At 46.7% G+C, this 20,158-nt stretch overlaps 2 protein-coding genes across 7 annotated transcripts in view; both read right to left on the bottom strand.

The window, feature by feature from the left end:
- sh3rf1 (SH3 domain containing ring finger 1) overlaps window positions 1–4,400 on the bottom strand; it is a 24,524-nt gene extending 20,124 nt beyond the window's left edge. For 2 of the 3 annotated variants that reach the window (XM_068592720.1, XM_068592721.1), the window contains exons 1-2: window positions 4,192–4,400; window positions 2,051–2,631 (exon numbers count right to left, since the gene is read on the bottom strand). In XM_068592720.1, the coding sequence (XP_068448821.1) occupies window positions 2,051–2,476 (426 nt within the window). In that variant the 5' untranslated portion in view covers window positions 2,477–2,631; window positions 4,192–4,400. Of the gene's footprint in view, window positions 1–1,583; window positions 1,714–2,050; window positions 2,632–4,191 lie in introns of those variants that run through there. The other variant, XM_068592722.1, reaches the window with a different exon arrangement.
- Window positions 4,401–6,764: 2,364 nt separating this feature from the next.
- Window positions 6,765–19,643, bottom strand: nek1 (NIMA-related kinase 1). Of its 4 annotated transcripts, none has more exons than XM_068592715.1 (35): window positions 19,585–19,643; window positions 18,723–18,861; window positions 18,534–18,630; window positions 18,344–18,441; window positions 18,142–18,225; window positions 18,000–18,067; window positions 17,738–17,824; window positions 17,400–17,454; window positions 17,056–17,256; window positions 16,884–16,956; window positions 16,261–16,406; window positions 16,090–16,155; window positions 15,828–15,887; window positions 15,345–15,392; window positions 15,187–15,267; window positions 14,985–15,112; window positions 14,759–14,887; window positions 14,529–14,631; window positions 12,754–12,840; window positions 11,895–11,978; window positions 11,632–11,709; window positions 11,414–11,509; window positions 11,113–11,310; window positions 10,912–10,959; window positions 10,599–10,830; window positions 10,237–10,359; window positions 9,997–10,149; window positions 9,791–9,887; window positions 9,381–9,634; window positions 9,100–9,296; window positions 8,593–8,768; window positions 8,138–8,523; window positions 7,919–8,052; window positions 7,684–7,816; window positions 6,765–7,230 (listed from the first exon to the last, which is right to left on the bottom strand). In XM_068592715.1, exons 2-35 carry the CDS (start codon window positions 18,837–18,839, stop codon window positions 7,217–7,219), a joined length of 4,131 nt encoding a protein of 1,376 aa, XP_068448816.1. In that variant the 5' UTR covers window positions 18,840–18,861; window positions 19,585–19,643; the 3' UTR covers window positions 6,765–7,216. The 4 variants fall into 4 exon arrangements, with proteins under 4 accessions (XP_068448816.1, XP_068448818.1, XP_068448820.1 ...); XM_068592717.1 differs by lacking the exon at window positions 19,585–19,643 and adding an exon at window positions 19,405–19,551; XM_068592719.1 differs by lacking the exon at window positions 12,754–12,840.
- Window positions 19,644–20,158: the final 515 nt, after the last annotated feature.

Raw genomic sequence — 20,158 nt, 5'->3', positions numbered from 1 at the left:
ACAGAGGTGATAATGGTAGTTTCAGGTGTCCCCTCCCCCGGTGGCGAGCGAGGCGTTTCCCCGCTGCGTTCCCGGCGAGGCCTCTGATCTTTGTACCTGAGCGGCGAGCAGACACACGACCGCCGCGTCGACATTCCTGTGATTCTACACAGGAGACATCTTTTCATCCAGGAGGGAGGGAGAGGGAGTCAGGGGGTTCTCCTCCGATATACTACTACAATACTACTCTGATACTCCTCCGAGACTACCCCCAATATTACACCAAGATTACTCCAAGACTACACCAATAATAGTCCGATGAGCTTCATAACCTTTGTCTGTGTGTGTCTGATTGTGTGTGTGTGTGTGTCTGATTGTGTGTGTGTGTGTGTGAAGCTTCATAACCTTTGAAGTTAGACCTTCACGTGGAGCAATAAGCGAGTCCACCGCTTGCTTTTCCTTTTCACCAAAAACTGACTCAGAACTTAAAGATTGAGAGTAAAAAGCTGATATTTGCTTTCTCCGCTTCGTGTCGATGTTCGAGCTCGACACCAAACAGTCTGGAGCCGTTTGGAGAAAAACGGCACGCAAGTGCGACTCTAGAGTTTTATGAGCGATGCGCGGCGGCGTTAATATACCGAGTGTTGACTTTCCCAGAGAGGAGGGTAAATAATAAAAACAAGAAGTTTTTGTGAGAGTAAACGACATGAAAGCTCCACAGAAACATCCGTCAGCCGCTCGCTTTCATCCAGTTTCCACATAAACATGAAGACAAAACCACAGAAATCAGCCCACGTTTCACTGGGTTCACTGCAGCTCACACCAAGAGGAATCTCTTGTTTCTCTCATATCTATGGAAATAACCTTTGCATTTTACATAACTACTCTTTTCAACGCCTCTCAGAAGTGCAGATTAAAAGCAGCCGCCCTGCAGTCTCACGAACAGCAGGAAACGCCACCAGGGAAAAGAACCCAGAACACGTTTTTCGGAGGGTTTTATTCTCTACGTTTTCAACTCAACGAGCCGCGTTATTCTCCTCACCACCAGGGGGCGATCACACAAAGAACTGAGGAATGACGACGACAACGAGTAACCACTAAACTCCATAAACAAGCCTCCACTATTATGGATTATTAGGGATTATATCTCTTATGTTCATAAACTACTTTATCACCTTCAAACAAACCCTGCAGAGAAACTGAGGCTGAATATCCTGTAAAATATTTGTATTTTTAGAGAATATTCGTGGGCGCTCAGAGGGAAACGATCACACACCATTACGTGGCTTTCTGGCGCCGGAGAGAATGAACTAATCTCTCCGGGGGGGAAAAGCCCGGCAGCACACGGAGTCGTTAGTCGGCTCTGAACTGTGTGAACTAATCTCAAAAATCACTCGCCATTAGTGACGCCGGGCCGGCCGGCCGGGCGCGACTGGCTGGTGATAACGCGGTTAATCCGCTGCAGAGATTTAGAGGCCGGTAACGCAAAACACGCTGCTTTTTAATCCTTCACAGATTTTCCTCAAAAAAAAAAAAAAAAACACACAAACAATGGTTAAAAACACCGACTCGTGCTCGCTGATCCGTGTGTGCGGTGTACTGACCCGCACGAGGGTGCTCGCTGTGGCCCCGGGGTGCCCCGCCCCCTGGGCTTCTAGACTTCTATACAACCACAGGAGTCCCCCGGTGGCCAGGAGCGAGAATGCAGTTTGTATTTCCATGACTTCCAACCAGATTTCCTTGAGCAAACATTTAGTGAAATCTGGGCGTAAACATGAAAAAGTGATGAATTATTTCCAACTCAGCGTAGAACGTCATGAACACATGAATATAACACATTTACAGGACTTTTACACAACTTTTGGGATTTGTGTTCAAGGACTTTTCCAGGTCTGGAAATAATTTTAAAATGTTTTTTCCCCAGGTTTTCCACGACCGTATAAACCAGATTTCCATGACTTTTAACCACATTTCCATGACTTTTAACCACATTTCCATGACCGTAAGAACCCTGCAAACATTTAAAGTGGCAATTTCTCGTACTGATAGTTTTAAAGTAGCATGTACTGACCCGCACGAGGGTGCTCTTGGCCTGAGCTCGCTGAGGCTGAGGCCCCGGGGTGCCCTGGTCCCTGGCGACGCCGACGCGATCCGCCGGCCACGCTCTGGCCGCGGCGGCCCCGGCTCCGGACGACGTGCCGTTGGTGTTGGCGTTGGTGCAGACCCCCGGCGGCCCGGCTCCGGCTCCGGCCCTGCGGGGCCGCTGCTTGATGCCGTCCAGGAGGCGCACCAGCAGGATGTTGCTGGGCAGCTCGTCCACGGCGCACTCCACCAGCGTGCGGCACTCGGGGCAGCGCAGCTCGCCGCGCGAGCCCAGGATGCCCTGCAGGCAGCGGCGGCAGAAGGTGTGCTGGCACGGCAGCACCTTGGCCGAGGCGTCCAGCCGCTCCAGGCACACGGGGCACTCCAGCAGATCCAGCAGCACCGACTCCTCCATTTTCTTTCTGCGCGCGCTCTCGCTCTCCGCCGCTACTTCAGCAGGAGAGGCATGGCGGTTGCGGCGGCGGCGCGGGCGTTAGCGTTAGCGTAAGTGAAGCGGGAACAGCACGCCGTCACGTCACTCCCATACCTCCGCTGTGGCCATGGCGTCCGCTGCAAGGAACACAGGGTAAAGACAAGTTGGTCAACTGTTAGTGTGCACACAGGAAGTAGGTCATAGGAAGCCTGTAAGAAGGGGAGGGGAGGGAGGGGAGGTGACATCTTGGCGTTTTGGCCTTTATCGTCTAGGTAAACAAGATGTGACACAAGTGGGAGGAGGCTCGATTTTTAGGCAAACCAAAATGTGAAGTGAAAACACACGGAAAAGGTTAAAGCGCTCTGGTAGACCTGTCAATCACCTTGTAGCCCCGCCCCTAAAGCGTCCCCGTATTATGGTCTGTTTGACTCTAACAGACCATAATGTACTAAATGAACATCATGCTGTAAAGAAGAAGACTTGAAACTAGAGATTGAGACATAAACTCATGTTTACAATGTTTACTGAGGGAATACATCAAGAGAGAAGTAGAGTCACTTATATAGACTTCTATACAACCAGAGGAGTCGCCCCCTGGTGGTCAGGAGAGAGAATGCAGCTTTAACACATGAAGCGTAGACTTCTATACAACCAGAGGAGTCGCCCCCTGGTGGTCAGGAGAGAGAATGCAGCTTTAACACATGAAGCATAGACTTCTATACAACCAGAGGAGTCGCCCCCTGGTGGTCAGGAGAGAGAATGCAGCTTTAACACATGAAGCATAGACTTCTATACAACCAGATGTCGTTGTTTTTTGACAGAAAGCTACTTTCCCGTGTGGTTTTCTTGCGGTGTAACGTTTACTATCTTCAACACATATGGCTGAAGTCTGTGCTGTGTTTATGGAGCAGAGGAAACATCACACCTCCAGATCTCACCCGCTACAACACAGAGAAGTGATGAGCTGGCAAAAACACACACTACGAGTGTGATTAAGAGGGTTTAAGACACGTTCATCTGATTAACTCAACAGCAGATAATTACACCTGGAAAACTGTGATCCTGGAGCAGTCAACACACCTTCATCACCATCATCATCATCATGACAAGAAAAAAGAAAAAGCAGTGAGAGACTGTGATTTATGTTTTAAGAGCAAATACATGATGAGGAATGTATCAATAAATCAATTCTCTTTGTCTGGTGATAGATAGATAGATAGATAGATAGATAGATAGATAGATAGATAGATAGATAGATAGAATTTTAGCATGGATACAGACCTGAGCGTTAAAATAAGATATAAAAAATGAATATATACAAAAAATAGAATATAATTTATCAATAAAAATACTACATTAACTCAACATGTATTGTATCATAAAAAAACATATTATAATAAAACACTTGCTCGTGTGTACAGCTGTGATAGTACACGGGAAGAAAAGAAAAACACAAACGTGTACTTTTACTTTTGTAACTTTTGTGTTTTTATGACGTAAAACTCGTTTTTTTTTCATAATATCGCGAGAATTAAAAACAGCCCTCAGATTAAAGTTCGCTCGCGCCGCCGATACTTTGACGTTTGATACTAAAAATGTGAAGTTTTTTTTTTTAAATTACAGGATTTGTACTTTTTTGTAAAAACACAGTTTTTTTTAAACTTCTCACACCAAAAGTAAAATATAAAACATCTTACCTTTTTTTTTTTTTTAAAAACACGACTCCCCCTTTTTTTTTGTTGCTTTCTTGCTCACAAGCTGCAAGCAGCCAATTTATGTGAAGTATTCACCGGATGAATACTGCGAGGTACTCTCTGGAAGGCGTACTACGCTGTGGTACAAGTGGTACTTCTGTCAGATACTCCGGCGGAACCGAACATGAAGAGGAAACGGACGAGACAACGGAGCTCCGACCGCAGCGAGCAGCGCCATGTTGGCAGACTGCTGTCCGCCGCTAGTGAGCCGAGACAGGGAGGAGGCGGGGCGACGAGGGGCCTTCAGGGGCCGTCGGGAAAAGAGACAACTGGGATGAACATGTTGATCACAACGTAAGTAATTGATTCAGGAACGGAAGAATACGTTATATAGATTAATGTACTTACTTATATTTTACATATTATAATAATAATTAGAATTAGTATCATTAATATGTAGTACTTGACTTCACTTATCAAAATTATTATTATCATTAACATTTATTTAATGTAAAAAAAAAAGACGGTTTTTGTATTATTGGGTAGGAAGCATCACTGTCATTACATTTGCATGTTTGTGGATTTTCTTGCTGGTAAACAAACGGACGTTTTGCATAATTTCCCCCCCTTTGTTTTCAGAATACATGTCTATTGATAAGCTAGAGGAAACACCAGCTTCTACAACAGCAAAATAATCACCAATATTACACAATATCCTTCCAAAGGTCCTCTCAAGTCACTGTAGCAGTGCTGAGTGCTGATATTTCCGAGGCGCACTTGAAGGCGGCGTCCAGCGGGCGTGAACTGAGCGTCTGTAATGTCAAAAGAAAAAATCATATTTCTCTCAGACAGAGTGGAAAATCACCTGTAATGTGTTTCATCACCGGGACACGTGACGCGTCACGAGCTGGAAGCCGATCACATTATTGATTATGGGCTGGATATGCAACGGAGCAACTTCATTTATCTCCAAAAATATGGATTTATTTATTTTTCAGACCCACAATCCGGTTTTATTCCGTTTTGATTTGTTTGGATCAAACGTAGGAAGAGAAAATTTAAAGAAAAATAAAATACAAATATATTTACTGTATAGAATAGAACATCAGATTGTTTTTGTAATAATTTTATTTGGTTTTAATGAAAGAGTTATGCTTTCTGAACAGTTCTCCTGCAGTGTTGTTCTCAGCCTTAACAGGTAAACCCGCTCTGCGCTCAGGTGTTCCGTCTCTTATGGAGCAGCGGCGGGAACAGCGACACCTGGTGGTCACGTGACGTGTGTCTCTGGTGAAAACTGCAGCAACACAAGTTACACACAATGCAGGATGTTGATGACACGTCATTGTGTTAGCTCTCTTTTTATTATAAAAGTACTCTTCTTGTGTCTCCTTGTAGTCTGTTTGTGTCTCCTTGTAGTCTTTTTGTGTGTCCTTGTAGTCTTTGTACGTCTCTTTATGTCTCCTTGGGCCCATGTTGTGTCTTTTATGGTTGTTTTGTGTCTCTTTGTCAATTCTATGAGTTGCTGCTTCTGATCATACTCTGATTATAAACCCCGACAGCAGGCGAGCAGCACGCTGAAGGACACACAACGCTTTCATCACAACACAAAACTACACAATGCCTGAAACAGACCTCTGACTCCAGATAACCTGCGACGCACAAAACCAGTCGAGGGAAACGACAAGCAGGAGATTTATATCTGAATCTCATTCAGAGGACACTGCAGAGAGAGAGAGAGAGAGAGAGAGAGAGAGAGAGAGAGAGAGAGAGAGAGAGAGAGAGAGAGAGAGAGAGAGAGAGAGAGAGGAGGGGGGGGTATGAAGGGGGAGGAGAGAGAGCGATAAAGAGGGAGAGTTATGTGGAGGTGTTCCTCTTCTGTCACGCTGCATCCCTCAGGTCGTATCTCCTCCTCCGACACACACTCCCTTTTTCTGCTTGACCCTCATGTGTCTCTCACACACACACACCCCCCCCCGTGGTGTGATGGAGGTGACAGCCGTGTTGCTAAAGACAAACGTCCCGATTTCAAGGAGACGAGACAGAAAGGTTGCCTCACTTTGTTCCATTACCGTGAAATACACAACAGACACACAAGGTCTCCTACAGGACACACAATGTTCCTACCGGACACACACAGACACATCATTGTTGTGTCTTTTTATGGTAATATTGCATCTTTTGTTGTCTTTGTGGGTCGTTTTGTCTCTTTGTTGTAAAGTCACTTTCTATCTTTTAGTCTTTTTGTATCTTTTTTGTCTCTTTGAAGTCATTTTGTTTCTTTGTGTTTTCCTCCAAGATGAGACACAACACCACTTAAAGAGATGCAGAGCAACACAAACAGACACACAAAGCTGCTCAGCGACTCCAACATTAAAGCTTGTCTTCATCTTCATCTTCATCTCGTCTTCACTGACGCCGTCTTGCAGAGTCGTGACATCATCGTCCGTCCACACACCCTCTCTCACGCGTACAAGTACACAGGTACAAGTACACAGGTACAAGTACACAGAAAATGTACTTTGGTGTCAGTGAGCAGAAAGAGAAGAAAGTCCTCAAGTTCTTAAAAAAGTGTTTATTTCATATAAAGATTTACAATATTTTATTAATAATCAGTGCTCTCCCTCTGCTACGTCAAATAAAACCAACAATCTGATCACGTTGAAGCTGCTGCGACGCAAAGACACACAAGAGACACAAGAGAAGAGGTTGAGCTGGTTCTGAGGAGTCAAGAAGAGAAGAGAAAGAAGAGAAAGAAGAGAAGAGAGCACCTGAGAGGACCAGATCTTTGCCCCGCCAAAATAAAACCGAACCTTTGAATCATTCCCAGACTCTTTAACAGAACTTTGGTTTAGTGAGAAGCTGTTTTGTATAAATAATGCACTTCTGAATGAACACGGGGGAGAAAAACATTGTGTGTTCGTTACCCATCATGCAACGGGAGAGAGCCTGAAACATGATGACGTCATGCAGAGATCAGAGATCCTCCTCACGGGGACGAGAGAGAGAGAGAAGAACGTCCCACAGGAAGCTACTCATCGTTATCTGAGGGAGAGAGAGAGAGAGAGAGAGAGAGAGAGAGAGAGACATTTCATGACACATCCTGTTTCTCTGTCTTAAGAAAGTAAAAATAGAAAAACAAAAAACTTGTCATGCAGAGAGAGGAAGAAGAAGAGGAGGATGAGGAGGAAGAGGAGGGGGAAGAAGAGGGGGATGAGGAGGAGGAGGAAGAGAGTCATCACTGACTCAGCACAAAGAAAGACGACAGAGAGTCGAGGGAACAAACTCTGTTCTGTGGTTCTGCTCAAGAGAGAGGACGACTAACTCCAGCTGAATAAACCACGCCCCCCCTCACCTTCTTGGTACGCCCCGCCCCCCTCACCTTCTTGTTATGCCCCGCCCCCCCCCTCACCTTCTTGGTACGCCCCGCCCCCCCCTCACCTTCTTGGTACGCCCCGCCCCCCCTCACCTTCTTGGTACGCCCCGCCCCCCCCTCACCTTCTTGGTACGCCCCGTCGGCCATCACCAGGTGCAGGATGTTGGGGTACAGGTTCTGGTGCTCGGTGCCCAAAATGTTCAGCACCAAGCTGGAGCCCAGGTCGATGTTCTCGTCTTCATCCTCATGAATCGCCTGAGAGGAAACAATCCGTTTAGGTCCGATGCTGTGAGAGCACACTCACCTTTACACAACACAACACAACACAACACAACACAACACACAACCTGCGCTCACCTTGATCTGGTTGTACGCCTGGATGAACCTCTCGAAGCCCATCTGCTGCTCCAGCTTGAAGCGGAGTTCCTCCAGACGGCTGAAGATGCTGTCGTGGTGCGAAGCCTCTGCACCGGGCTCCTCGCCGCTGCCGTCTGCCGAGTTAGATTAGATTAGATTATATGAATACATATAGATACGCAATCTGGATTAAAGCGTTGTCTTTTACTGAGCCGGTACCTGAATGCCACTCCTCGTTCAGCTGGCTGCTGCTCTCTTCTCCTCCCCCGTTGGTGAGCGGCTCCTCTGCCTCCTCTTCATCACCGCCACTCCCATTAGAGCATTCCTCCTCTTCGTCCTCCTCTTCTTCTTCATCATCGTCTTCATCATCTTCATCGTCGTCGACAGCCATCTGGCTGCTCCTGTCGATCTCAGCGGATATCCTGTGGAAAAGCTCCCGGTCGTCGTCTTCCTCCTCCTCCTCTTCCTCCTCTGGAGGGTTCCCGTTGAGGTCTCCGGCTCCGCCCCTCGGCGGGCTCCTCCTCTTCATCACCAGGTCTCCTTCCTCCTGCAGCAGCCTCTCCATGGAGGCCCGGATGTCCCGCAGGTCTTCGTCCTCGTAGGCGCTGTGAGCGACACGCAGCGTTACAACCTGCTCACGGTTTCATGAACACACTCAGAGCCGCTCGTCTTACTCTTCGGCCTCCGACTGCTCGTCTTCGTCGTCTTCATCGTCCTCGTCTTTTGCCGCGTCCTCCAGGTCCTCGATCTCCAGGTCGTCGGCAGCGGCGCCGGCGTCTCCGGCCGCCGCCGCGTCGCGCTGCGCGCTGAAGAGCCGGCTGAGGTCCGGCAGCGAGCAGGTCCGCAGCATCTGGTGGCGCAGGGGAGAGCGGCCATCTTGTTTATTATTACCACTTCACTCTTTTACTACAATCTGAGAGGTAAAAACACCTGAAACGGGTTTGTGACGTCACATGACCTTTGACCTCCAGGTCATCCTGACTGAAGTCTGTGTGTGTGCTTGTGTGTGTGTGTGTGTGTGTGTCCCTGAAGGTGATGTCAGGTATGTGATGGATTCTCTCTGCAGATGAATGTGTTGCAGAGCTCGTTGCTCCAGAGGAGTGAACCTCTCTCTCTCTCTTCTCTCTCTCCTCTCCCTCCCCCGCCCCCCCTCCCCTCCTCCCGGTCACATGACTGCTCACCACCTCGGGGTCGTTGGCGTCGAACATGCCGCTGCAGAGGCCCAGCAGGACCTCCTGGTGCTGCCGGCGCAGCGGAGACACGGAGCGCGACCGCGACGCCGACGACTCGTCCATCGAGGACGCCGCCGACAGGAGAGAGAGAGCGGCACGCCGCCGCCGAGGAGAGACGAGCCGCAGGAAGAGAGGAGAGCCGGGGGCTGAGGGAGAGAGAGAGAGAGAGATGAAGAGAGAGAGAGAGAGAGAGAGAGGACGTGACCTCAGACTCAGCACAGGAGACTCACCCGAGGACTCTTGAGGTTTCTCTGCTCTCCTCTCCTCTTCAGGAGCCTCTGGCCTCGTGGCGTCCTTTGCTCTCGCGGCGTCCTCCGGCCTCGCGGCGTCCTTTGCTCTCGCGGCGTCCTCTGGCCTCGCGGCGTCCTCCGGCCTCGCGGCGTCCTCCGGCCTCGCGGCGTCCTCCGGCCTCGCGGCGTCCTTTGCTCTCGCGGCGTCCTCCGGCCTCGCGGCGTCCTCTGGTCTCGCGGCGCCCTCTGGTGGCCTGAGAGGGAAACACACTTCAGTGGTCGACCTCTTTAAATGTGTCAAAGACATTTTTCACTCCAGAAATAGAGGAACAACACATATTGCGCTGCGTGAACACTTCTTTGACACTAAAACTTCGGATGCATTGTTGTGAGAGAAGAGGAGGAGTCACCTGGCATGCTGCTGCCAGGCCTGCTGCACAGCAGCTGCAGGGCGCGAGGGGACGGAGGGCAAGTCCTGCAGGACCAGAGACTCCAGGTCTGCTGGACCTGCAGAGTCACGTGGACGGAGAACACAGTCTTGACTTTGCATACCAGATACACCACGTGTGACATCACACGCTGCAGAGCAGCCTCATCTCTGAGTGACATCACCCACCAGCTGAGCTGCAGTGCTCGTCCTCCAGCCGCCGCGTGAGAGGCTGAAGCTCCGCCTCCTGGAGGAGCCGGAGCACCTGCGGGTCCGGACCCGATCCCCACACCTTCCTGTGAGCCTCCTCCTGCATCTGGATCACCTCCCCCGCCGTCAGCTCTGACACACACACACACACACACACACACACACACTTAGCGTTGAGTGACCTCCTCCCCGTCGTCGCTCTGCTGAAGGAGAACTCACCGATGGAGGCGACGCTGCTCGTCTCCTCCAGAGTCCGTTGGGCCACAGAGAGAACGAGAGGAACGCCCGCCTCCCACTTCCTCCTGTCTGCACCCGGTTCATCCTCTGGAGACGCAGACACAGCTGAGAGGAGGAGAGGAAGAGAGGAAGAGAGGAGGAGAGACAAGACCTTAGAAAGTGATTTTTTTTCCCCCAGATATACATTTTTTTCTCAAAGACTTTGCTCATAAAATGAATTCATGAAACACAGGCATTGGAATAATTCAGGGTGAAGAGGTCGAGAGCCCGTAGAGGTTCCATCATGTTCAGGCGGTTAACCACAGGGCGGCGGCTTCCCTCCAACCCGTCGGGACTCGACTCACCGGTCGACGTTCCGGTTTCCTGGAAGCTCCTCTGAGCGGCGGGCAGCAGCGGCTGCTCGGCCGCGTCCCACTTCCTCCGGTCTCCGTTGGAAGGGGGTCGCGTCCCCGAGTCCGAGGGTCCCCGTTGGGGAGCGGGACTCGCCGGCTCCGCCCCCACAGGCTCCGCCTCCTCCGCCGGGCTCTGGGCCTTCAGGTTCTGGTTGAGCCGCCGCAGAATCTGCTTCTTCTCACTCTGAACACATTGACGTTCATCATCATCTTCCTGAACGTCCACTCGGGAGGGGAGGAGTCTGAATCCGGGTCGTGAACTCACCTGGACGACGGCGGCGCTCTCAGGAGACTTTTCCTTCAGCGGAGTTATCTGAGAACACAAAACACTGAATAAACGTCGCTCAGGAACCAACAACACAACATCGTGAGAGGAGCTCCGTCAGCTGTTTTGAACACTTCCATGAGCTGGCGAGTGTTTTTGACGTCTACGTGTTCAAACTCTCGGTGTCGGTGTGACGCTGACCGCTCCGACGTTCTTCAGGGCGGCGGTCATGGAGATGGCTGCCGGCGCCGAGGCCTCCGGGTCCAGAGGATGAGAGGCACTCGGCTGAGGAAGAGGACCGTCAGAGGTAGACGAAGATGCTGCTGGTGCTGGTGCTGGTGCTGCTGATGATGATGAAGATGCTGCCGCGATCCCGACCTTCACCCCCCGAGCTGCGAGCTACCGCGGTACACAAGATTAGCCTGACTTCTCACACACACACACACACACACACACACACACACGGGTAGGACCAGCGGTGCACAGAAGGACGAGAGCTTACGTGGTCCTCCCATGCTCTCCTCTCTCGCTCCTGAGCCTCGCTCCTCTTCCTCTCCAGTTGTTCCTTCAGGACGGCGGCGCGGGCGTTGGCCTGAGCCTGCGAGGCGACGACGAGGGCATTTAGTCCATTTAGTCGTCTCAGTGAGTCAGAGCTGAGGCGTTATATTGTATTCATGAACGTTGCTGTTGTGAAGCGTGTCGCTCTGCAGGCGGACTCACTTTTAAAGCCTCGATCTTCTTCCTCCGGTGCTCCGCTTCCTCGCTGGATTCCTGGCTGTCAGAACCATCGCTGTCATACTGGGAATGAAGAAGAAACACAGCAGCACCATCATCACCATCATCACCATCATCATCATCACCATCATCACCAGCAGCACCAGCAGCAGCACCAGCAGCAGCAGCCGGGGAGATGAAATGTCAGAGGAAAAACACTATAAAACACATTAAAACACTGATTAAATGTCAGAACGTGAGGCCGGTACCTTCTCTCCTCTGAGCCGGGCTTTGATCTGCTGACGCTCGTTAAAGTTCTGCAGGCGGATCTGCCTCAGCCTGGACAAGTACTCCTGAGAACACAGAGAACACGCTGTAAGTAGCATACAGAGAGGAGTTAATGCTGTAAGCTAGCATAGAGAGAGGAGTTAATGCTGTAAGCTAGCATACAGAGAGGAGTTAATGCTGTAAGCTAGCATAGAGAGAGGAGTTAATGCTGTAAGTAGCATAGAGAGAGGAGTTAATGCTGTAAGTAGCATAGAGAGAGAGGAGTTAATGCTGTAAGTAGCATAGAGAGAGAGGAGTTAATGCTGTAAGTAGCATAGAGAGAGAGGAGTTAATGCTGTAAGTAGCACACAGAGAGGAGTTAATGCTGTAAGCGAGCATACAGAGAGGAGTTAATGCTGTAAGCTAGCATAGAGAGAGGAGTTAATGCTGTAAGCTAGCATACAGAGGCCGGGGCGCTCACAATCATACATAAACGATAACAACAATAAAACACTGAGAAACCACAACATGAAGATGAAGACCAGCCAGCAGCAGAAACACAGCTGTTTACAGACAACAATAAAAGATGCATGTGTTTATGAGCTCTGTTCAAAACAACAACAACAAAAAGCTAATAAACAACTTAAAGATGGAGGTGGGAGTGGTTATCTGAAATGGGACGCAAAGAACAAACAAAATGGTATTTATTGTTGTGAACGGCCATGACTGGGGAGGCGAACACAACGTGGAGCAGCACACAGGGGTTCGAGCTGCCGGGTTGCATTATGGGTAGGTTTCCGTGCATATGAGGGGCTGCGTGCTGCAGCCGGTGAGGCGTTCAGGGCCCCTCCGGACTCCTACCTCCTCCTCCTTGTTGGCTCTGGGTCTCCGGCACCAGAGGGAACCGGCCCGGCTCCTACAGGTCGCTGCCAGGTGCTGCCGCGCGCCCTGTTAGCATACAGGACGCAGCCCTTTAGCGGCTAACGGTCACGAGCGCGGCCCGGAGGGAGCCGTACGGCTCCGTGAATGAGCGCTAGCAGCTAGCTGGAGAGGAAACGTCACCAATCTGATGTTCCTCTGGGGGGCTGAGACCCAACCGGGGCCGTAAATACTGGACTTACACACTCGAGCGGCCAGAAAACACAACTTCAAGTGCTGAAATCTACATTTCTCACTTGCATTTGTCACTAAAATGTCTGTGAAAAGCAGCGTTCATTATCCAAACGGCAAAACACTTATTGACGCCTCAATAAGTGTGAATATATATATATATATATATACATATACGTATATATATATACATATATACATATACGTATATATATATATACATATATACATATACGTATATATATATGTATATGTATATATATATATATATATATATATATATATATATATATATATGTATATATATATATATATATATATGTATATATATGTATATATATATATATATATATGTATATATGTATATATATATATATATATATGTATATATGTATATATATATATATATATATGTATATATATATATATATATGTATATATGTATATATATATATATATATATGTATATATGTATATATATATGTATATATATATATATATATATATATATATATATATGTATATATATATATATATATATATGTATATATGTATATATATATATATATATGTATATATGTATATATATATATATGTATATATATATGTATATATATATATATGTATATATATATATATATGTATATGTATATATGTATATGTATATGTATATATATATATATATATGTATATGTATATATGTATATATATATATATATATATGTATATATATATATGTATATATGTATATATGTATATATATGTATATATATATATATATATATATGTATATATGTATATATATATATATATGTATATATATATGTATATATGTATATATATATATATATATATATATATATATATATATATATATGTATATATATATATATGTATATATATATATATATGTATATATATATATATATATATATATATATGTATATATATATATATATATATATGTATATATATATATATATATATATATATATATATATATATATATATATATATATATATGTATATATATATATATATATATGTATATATATATATATATATATGTATATATATATATATATATATATGTATATATATATATATATATGTATGTATATATATATATATATATATATATATATATATATATATATATGTATATATATATATATGTATATATATATATATATGTATATATATATATATATATATATATATATGTATATATATATATATATATATATGTATATATATATATATATATATATATATATATATATATATATATATATATATATATATGTATATATATATATATATATATGTATATATATATATATATATATGTATATATATATATATATATATATGTATATATATATATATATATGTATATATATATATATATATATATATGTATATATATATATATATATATATATATATATATATATATATATATATATATATATATATATATATATATATATATATATATTTATGAGCGAGGGGTCTCTACGTACCAGCTGTCCTTCGGCCCGGACTTTGTTGAGCATGGCTTCCTTCTTCCTCTGGAGGAACTCCTCCACCTGATAGGCCCGACCCCCGACCACATGACCCCGCGGCCTGAAGAAGAAGAAGAAGAGGAAGAAGAACAAGAAGGTAATAAAACTGTAAATTGGTGAGCGAGGAAAAGGAGGAGGTAGCGGAGGAGGAGGAGGAGGAGCTTGACTCCGGATGCTGAGGGACTCACCGGCTGACGTGGGCCGGCTTGGCGCCGCTCTGCAGCCGCTGCAGTTCCCTCCTGATGTTGACGGCGTCGCAGTTCAGGAGTCGGGCCACCGGGCCGTTGGGCGGAGCCGGACCGGCGGCGGCCGGGACGCTGCTCACAAGAGGAAGAGGAGGAGGAGGTTAAAGGAGACGCTGCTCAACGCACAGGAGATCACCTGCAGCACACACAGCGGACATCTGGACCTCACCGGACGGGGCTGCCCGGCGCCGACCCGTCTCTGGGCGACGCTCTGGCCAGGTGGTCCAGCGCGGCGTGGTAGTGCTCGTACGGGTTCGCGGGGCTCGGACACGCCCCCTTTCCTCCACCTGCAAAACACTGACAGAGAGCACAGAGCGCTGTGAGCCTGGAGGAGGGTCGGCCGTGACGAGGCAGGAGAACTGGACCGGTACCTTCCTCTCGGGGCTGCTGCCTCCACTGGAGCTCAGCACGTGTTTCCAGCCTTGTTCTCTGGCCTGGTTTATACGGTGCATCTGGCAAAAGGATCAACATCTCAGCTTCAGATGACGTGACTTGTAACGTGAAAAAAGAGAAATAACAGATACTTTACCTTTTCTTTTTCATATCTCTTCATTTGATCGGCTTTCAACAGGAACACCTGATGAAAAAACACTTTGGTTACACTTCCAGCTGCTTCCTGGTCCATCAGAAACTCTACAGAGATTGAAGCACTTTCTTCACCAGACTCCATTCACTAAAACACTGATTTAAGCTCTCAGAGCTCAGGAGCTGCTGCTCTGCTGCTGCATCACCTGCTGCTGGGTTTGACTTGTTGAGAGACTTTAAAGTGTTTTAAAGAGTTAGTTCAGGTTCACTAAAGTCTCTCAACAAGTCAAACCCAGCAGCAGGTGATGCAGCAGCTCCTGAGCTCTGAGAGCTTAAATCAGTGTTTTAGTGAATGGAGTCTGGTGTGAGAGCAGAGAGAACAGCTTCAGTCCAGTCAGAAAGCTGAAGAGGTGGACATGTTCTACACATGAACATCACAGAAGAAGAACTCTAAACGAGGGTACTGTCCCTTTAAGAGTGCACTCACCTGCTCTCTCTGTTTCCTTTCTTTCTCGATCAGCTCCATCCTTTTCTTTCTGAGGCCGTCCTGCGTGAGGCAAACGCATCTCATTTAAATAAAAAAGAAGAAGAAACTCAAAGAAGCTGGAGGGAACGGTTGGTGAACGTGGAGATGAAGCGTGATGAGAGAGGAGAAGCTGAGCATGCTGGGAGGAGAGGGAGGGGCAGTAAACGGGGGGAGAGAAAGGAAGCGAGGGAGTCCATCAGTAAGTCCGAGCTCTCCGCTGTACCTCAAGCTTTTTCCTGTCTTCCTCCACTTGACTCACTCGTCTGTGGGGGGCCGCAGGGGGCGGGGCCTAAGCATCACATGACACCGGGGGGGTTCAGAGGCCGCCGACACACCGATGCGATAAACGAGCACACGGATGAAGAGGAGGGCCGAGCCGACCCGGCTTACTCACCGCTTTGGGCCTCGCGGCCGGCTTCCTGTCGGCCGGCCTCCTGGCCGCCGCCGCCGCCGCCGGCCTCCTGGCGGCTAACGGCACGCCGTATTTACTGGCTGCTGACGTGATCCTCTGGGCCGAGGGGAGGGGGGCGGGGCGCCGGGCTGAAGGGACAGGTGTTCAAAACATGTCAAGGATTCAACAGGTTGAGTCTGCACACGCTGCGTAACGTTATCACCACGATAGACGACAAAGCTGTTTATTTCTCCCTCTAAATGGTACAATTAACATACGCACACACACACACACACACACACACACACACACAGCGTTTGAGTTATAGCATTCATCTCTCTTTGATGGGGAGAGGAGAAGAAGAAGAAGAAGAAATAGAAGAAGAAGAAGAAGAAGAAGAAATAGAAGAAGAAGAAGAAGAAGAAGGAGAAATAGAAGAAGAAGAAGAAATAGAAGAAGAAGAAGAAGAAGAAGAAGAAGGAGAAGGAGAAGAAGAAGAAGGAGATCAAGATACAGCCTCTCCCCTCAGGAGGGGGGGGGAGGGAGTAGTAGTAATACTAGCAGTAGTAGTAGTAGTAGTACTACTAGTAGTATTAGCAGTAGTAGTACTAGTAGTAGTAGCTGACCTGCTGGTCCCGGCATCAAACCCGCTTTAGGCTGCTTGTGAAGAAAAGTTTGGCGGAATTCCTGAGCAATGATCTGGAATCAGTGGAGAAGACAAGATGTTATAGTGTTGTTGTTGTTGTTGTTGTTGTTGTTGTTGTTGTTGTTGCGTCATCATTGGCGGCGCCGCTCCACCTGCGGCGTGAGGAAGCGCTGGATGCGGCCGCAGAGGAAGGGCTTGTCCAGGATGCTGCAGACGGACGGGCGCTCTCTCGGGCTGCGGCGGAACAGCAGCGCCAGCAGCGAGCGCAGCTCGGGGGAGTAATGCTGCGACACGGGCGGGAAGGAGCCGCGGATGATCTTCAGCACCAGGTTCTTCATGTTGCCCGCCTCGAACTGGAGGAGAGAGATGTACAATGATGTCATGTGAACATCTGAAGGAGAGAAGATACTTTGCATGCGGGGTTTCTACAGGAAGGACCGTGTGAGGTCAAAGGTCAAACAGAGGCAAAGCCGGAGAGCGAACGATGAATACTTACAGCGTGCTTCAGGGTGCACATTTCATACAGGACGCACCCGAGGGCCCAGATGTCACTGAGGGGGGGGGGGACCAACAGTCACTTATTTTATCATTGAGGGGAAACTCAACAGGTTTCATGTATATTTTACATGTATAGTTTCACCTTAATATCTATAAACACATTATTTATTTATTTCCTCTTCGCTCATGAAACTCGTTCACTGAAGAGGATTAAATGACACGAACACGGAGGAGTCAAGAGGAAATCAATGCAGCTTCACTCAGAGACAGGAGAGGCTGAGAGGAAACATCACCACAACACAAACAAGTAAACGAGTAAACAACCCTCCTCGGTACCTTTTGTTGTTGTAGGGTTTGTTTTCGCAGATCTCTGGAGACAAGTAGTACGGAGTGCCGATGCACGTTCTGGCCAACTCCACCGTGCTGCGACACCAGAGAGAAGAGAAGACTATTAATAATAACATCAATAATAATAATAACAACATTATGCTGCACTTCCAACAAATCTTTATACATATAAAAAAAAATCTCTCTTCTCTCTCTCCTCTCTCTCTCCTCTCTCCCTTCTCCTTCCTTCCTCTCCTCTCTCCTCTCTCACCTGTTCAGCACTCGGGCGATTCCAAAGTCTCCGAGCTGCACGGTCCCGTCCTTCGTCAGGAAAATGTTCTACAGACGGAGAGACGTGTGAATACAGGAGAAAGAGGAGGAGGAAGAGGAGGAAGAAGAGGAGGAGGAGATACCTGAGACTTGATGTCCCGGTGGAGGATCTTGCGGTCGTGTACGTGCTTCAGCGCCAAACAGATCTGAACGAACCAATCCAAGATCTGGAGGAGAGACGACGTCACAGGATGAACTTCTGGGTTTTACTTCCTGTCTCTTGTGGTCAGATGCTAAGCTACACGTCATGTCCCGGTTCTATGGATCTGAGTCCGAGAGGCTTACTTTCTCTTCGGAGAACAGCGTTCCTTTCTGGGAGTTGATCTTCTTGAAGAGGTCTCCTCCCTCGCAATAATCCATCACGATGTACAGGCAGCCGCCCTCTGGGGACGAGAGAAAAGAAGACGTTCAGAACGGTCACGGCGTGCGCCGGGATCGGCGAGAGGCGGCGCCTGGAGGCGGAGCCTGCGGATACCTTCGAAAGACTCTTTGTACTGGACGATGTTGGGGTGGCTCATGTTGGCGAGGACGGCCACCTCCTTCCTGGACTCCTGCCTCTCTTTACTCGACATCTGCGGGAAGAGGAACGGAGAGCGGTTTGCGTGAGGGAAGCCGGCGTGAACGGCGTGCAAACGGCATGCAGCGGCGTTCCCGGTGAGCTTACCGCCGAGATGCTGATCTCCTTGATGACGTACTGGTGTCCGTCCTGCTTGGACTTCACCAGGATGGCTTTCCCGAACGAGCCCTCGCCGATTTTCTTCAGCTTTTCGTACTTGTCCATGTCGGAGGACGACGTGGCGGATCTGAGGAGACGAGACCAAGATGAGAGGCAACGATATGAGGAGATATTATGACGATATGAGGAGATATTATGATGTTATGAGGAGATATTATTACGTTATGAGGAGATATTATGACGATATGAGGAGATATTATGATCCATATTCACAGAAACAATGCACATGAAAATGCTAAAACATTCATACTTAATATAGTCGTTGTAACATTGCATTTATTCTAATAGTAAACTCTTTCACAAGTAGGCGAGGCTGCATTAAAACTAAACACAATAATAATAACAATAATAATAATAATAATCAGACCTCGGTTTTATTTGTTTTACAGCTTATTTTTGTTAATTATTATTTTTCTTTCATTTAAAAAATGAAATACATAATTTTAATTCCTTAACAATTACATCAGTGAGTTTTGTGACTTTGCCACAAACCTGAACACGGTATCTAGTTTAAATATATTTAGATGTATGTAGTTAAAGTCACCTTGTGAAGACACATTATTAGTAGTATTAGTATTAGCTCCATGAAGGACTGACACACACAACATGCCTGTTAGCCTGTTAGCATCTGAGCTAACGTCCCGTTACTCTCGCTGGAGAAGATGGCAGACGCCGCTCCGTGACCCGAACAGCGTGTCAGTGAACCCGCGGCTCGGTGACGTGATTACCGGAGCTCTCTGCGGTAGTTACCGGCATGTACGCGGGGTTTATACGTAAATACTCGGCTTACCATTAGTCTTTTTCGCTGCTGTCTGGCAGAGATTCTGGTAACTTGCTACAGCCCGCCCCTCGCGCTCTCTATCTAACTACGGCTCCGTTTTTTTTAATTCGCTGCGTTTTCATTGGCTGCCTTCGCATTTCTCGCTTTCGGATTGGTTTATACGGCTGTCCGTCACCTTCCGTGGTAATGACGGGCGTTGCCTCCACCCAATAACTGTTGCTGTGGACATTTCCCATAGCAACCACAAGCCAATCGCTGAAGAGCAGACCAGAGAAATCTTTGCGCCAAATAGTTTAAACCTCAGTAAATAGAAATAAAATATGATATATAGAAAATATTTGTATGAATAAAACAATGATATATACCTATAGTGTGTTTCATTCATTTGTATAAAAATGAATACAGAAAATATCTTTATACAATTATTCATACAACTATTTTCTATGTATATTTTAATACATATGTAATTATATTTGATTAGATACAGTAATTGTTTTATGTATAGAAATATGTTCAACATATATTAAAATATATACATATTTTTATGTACAAGTGTAATTTTGTATTTTAAAAATATATTTAG

Source organism: Clinocottus analis, unplaced genomic scaffold, assembly GCF_023055335.1.
Source record: "Clinocottus analis isolate CAN_PGR_092001 unplaced genomic scaffold, fCliAna1.0.p SCAF_28, whole genome shotgun sequence".
Lineage (NCBI taxonomy): Eukaryota > Metazoa > Chordata > Actinopteri > Perciformes > Cottidae > Clinocottus > Clinocottus analis.
This window is presented reverse-complemented; position numbering and strand designations above follow the sequence as displayed.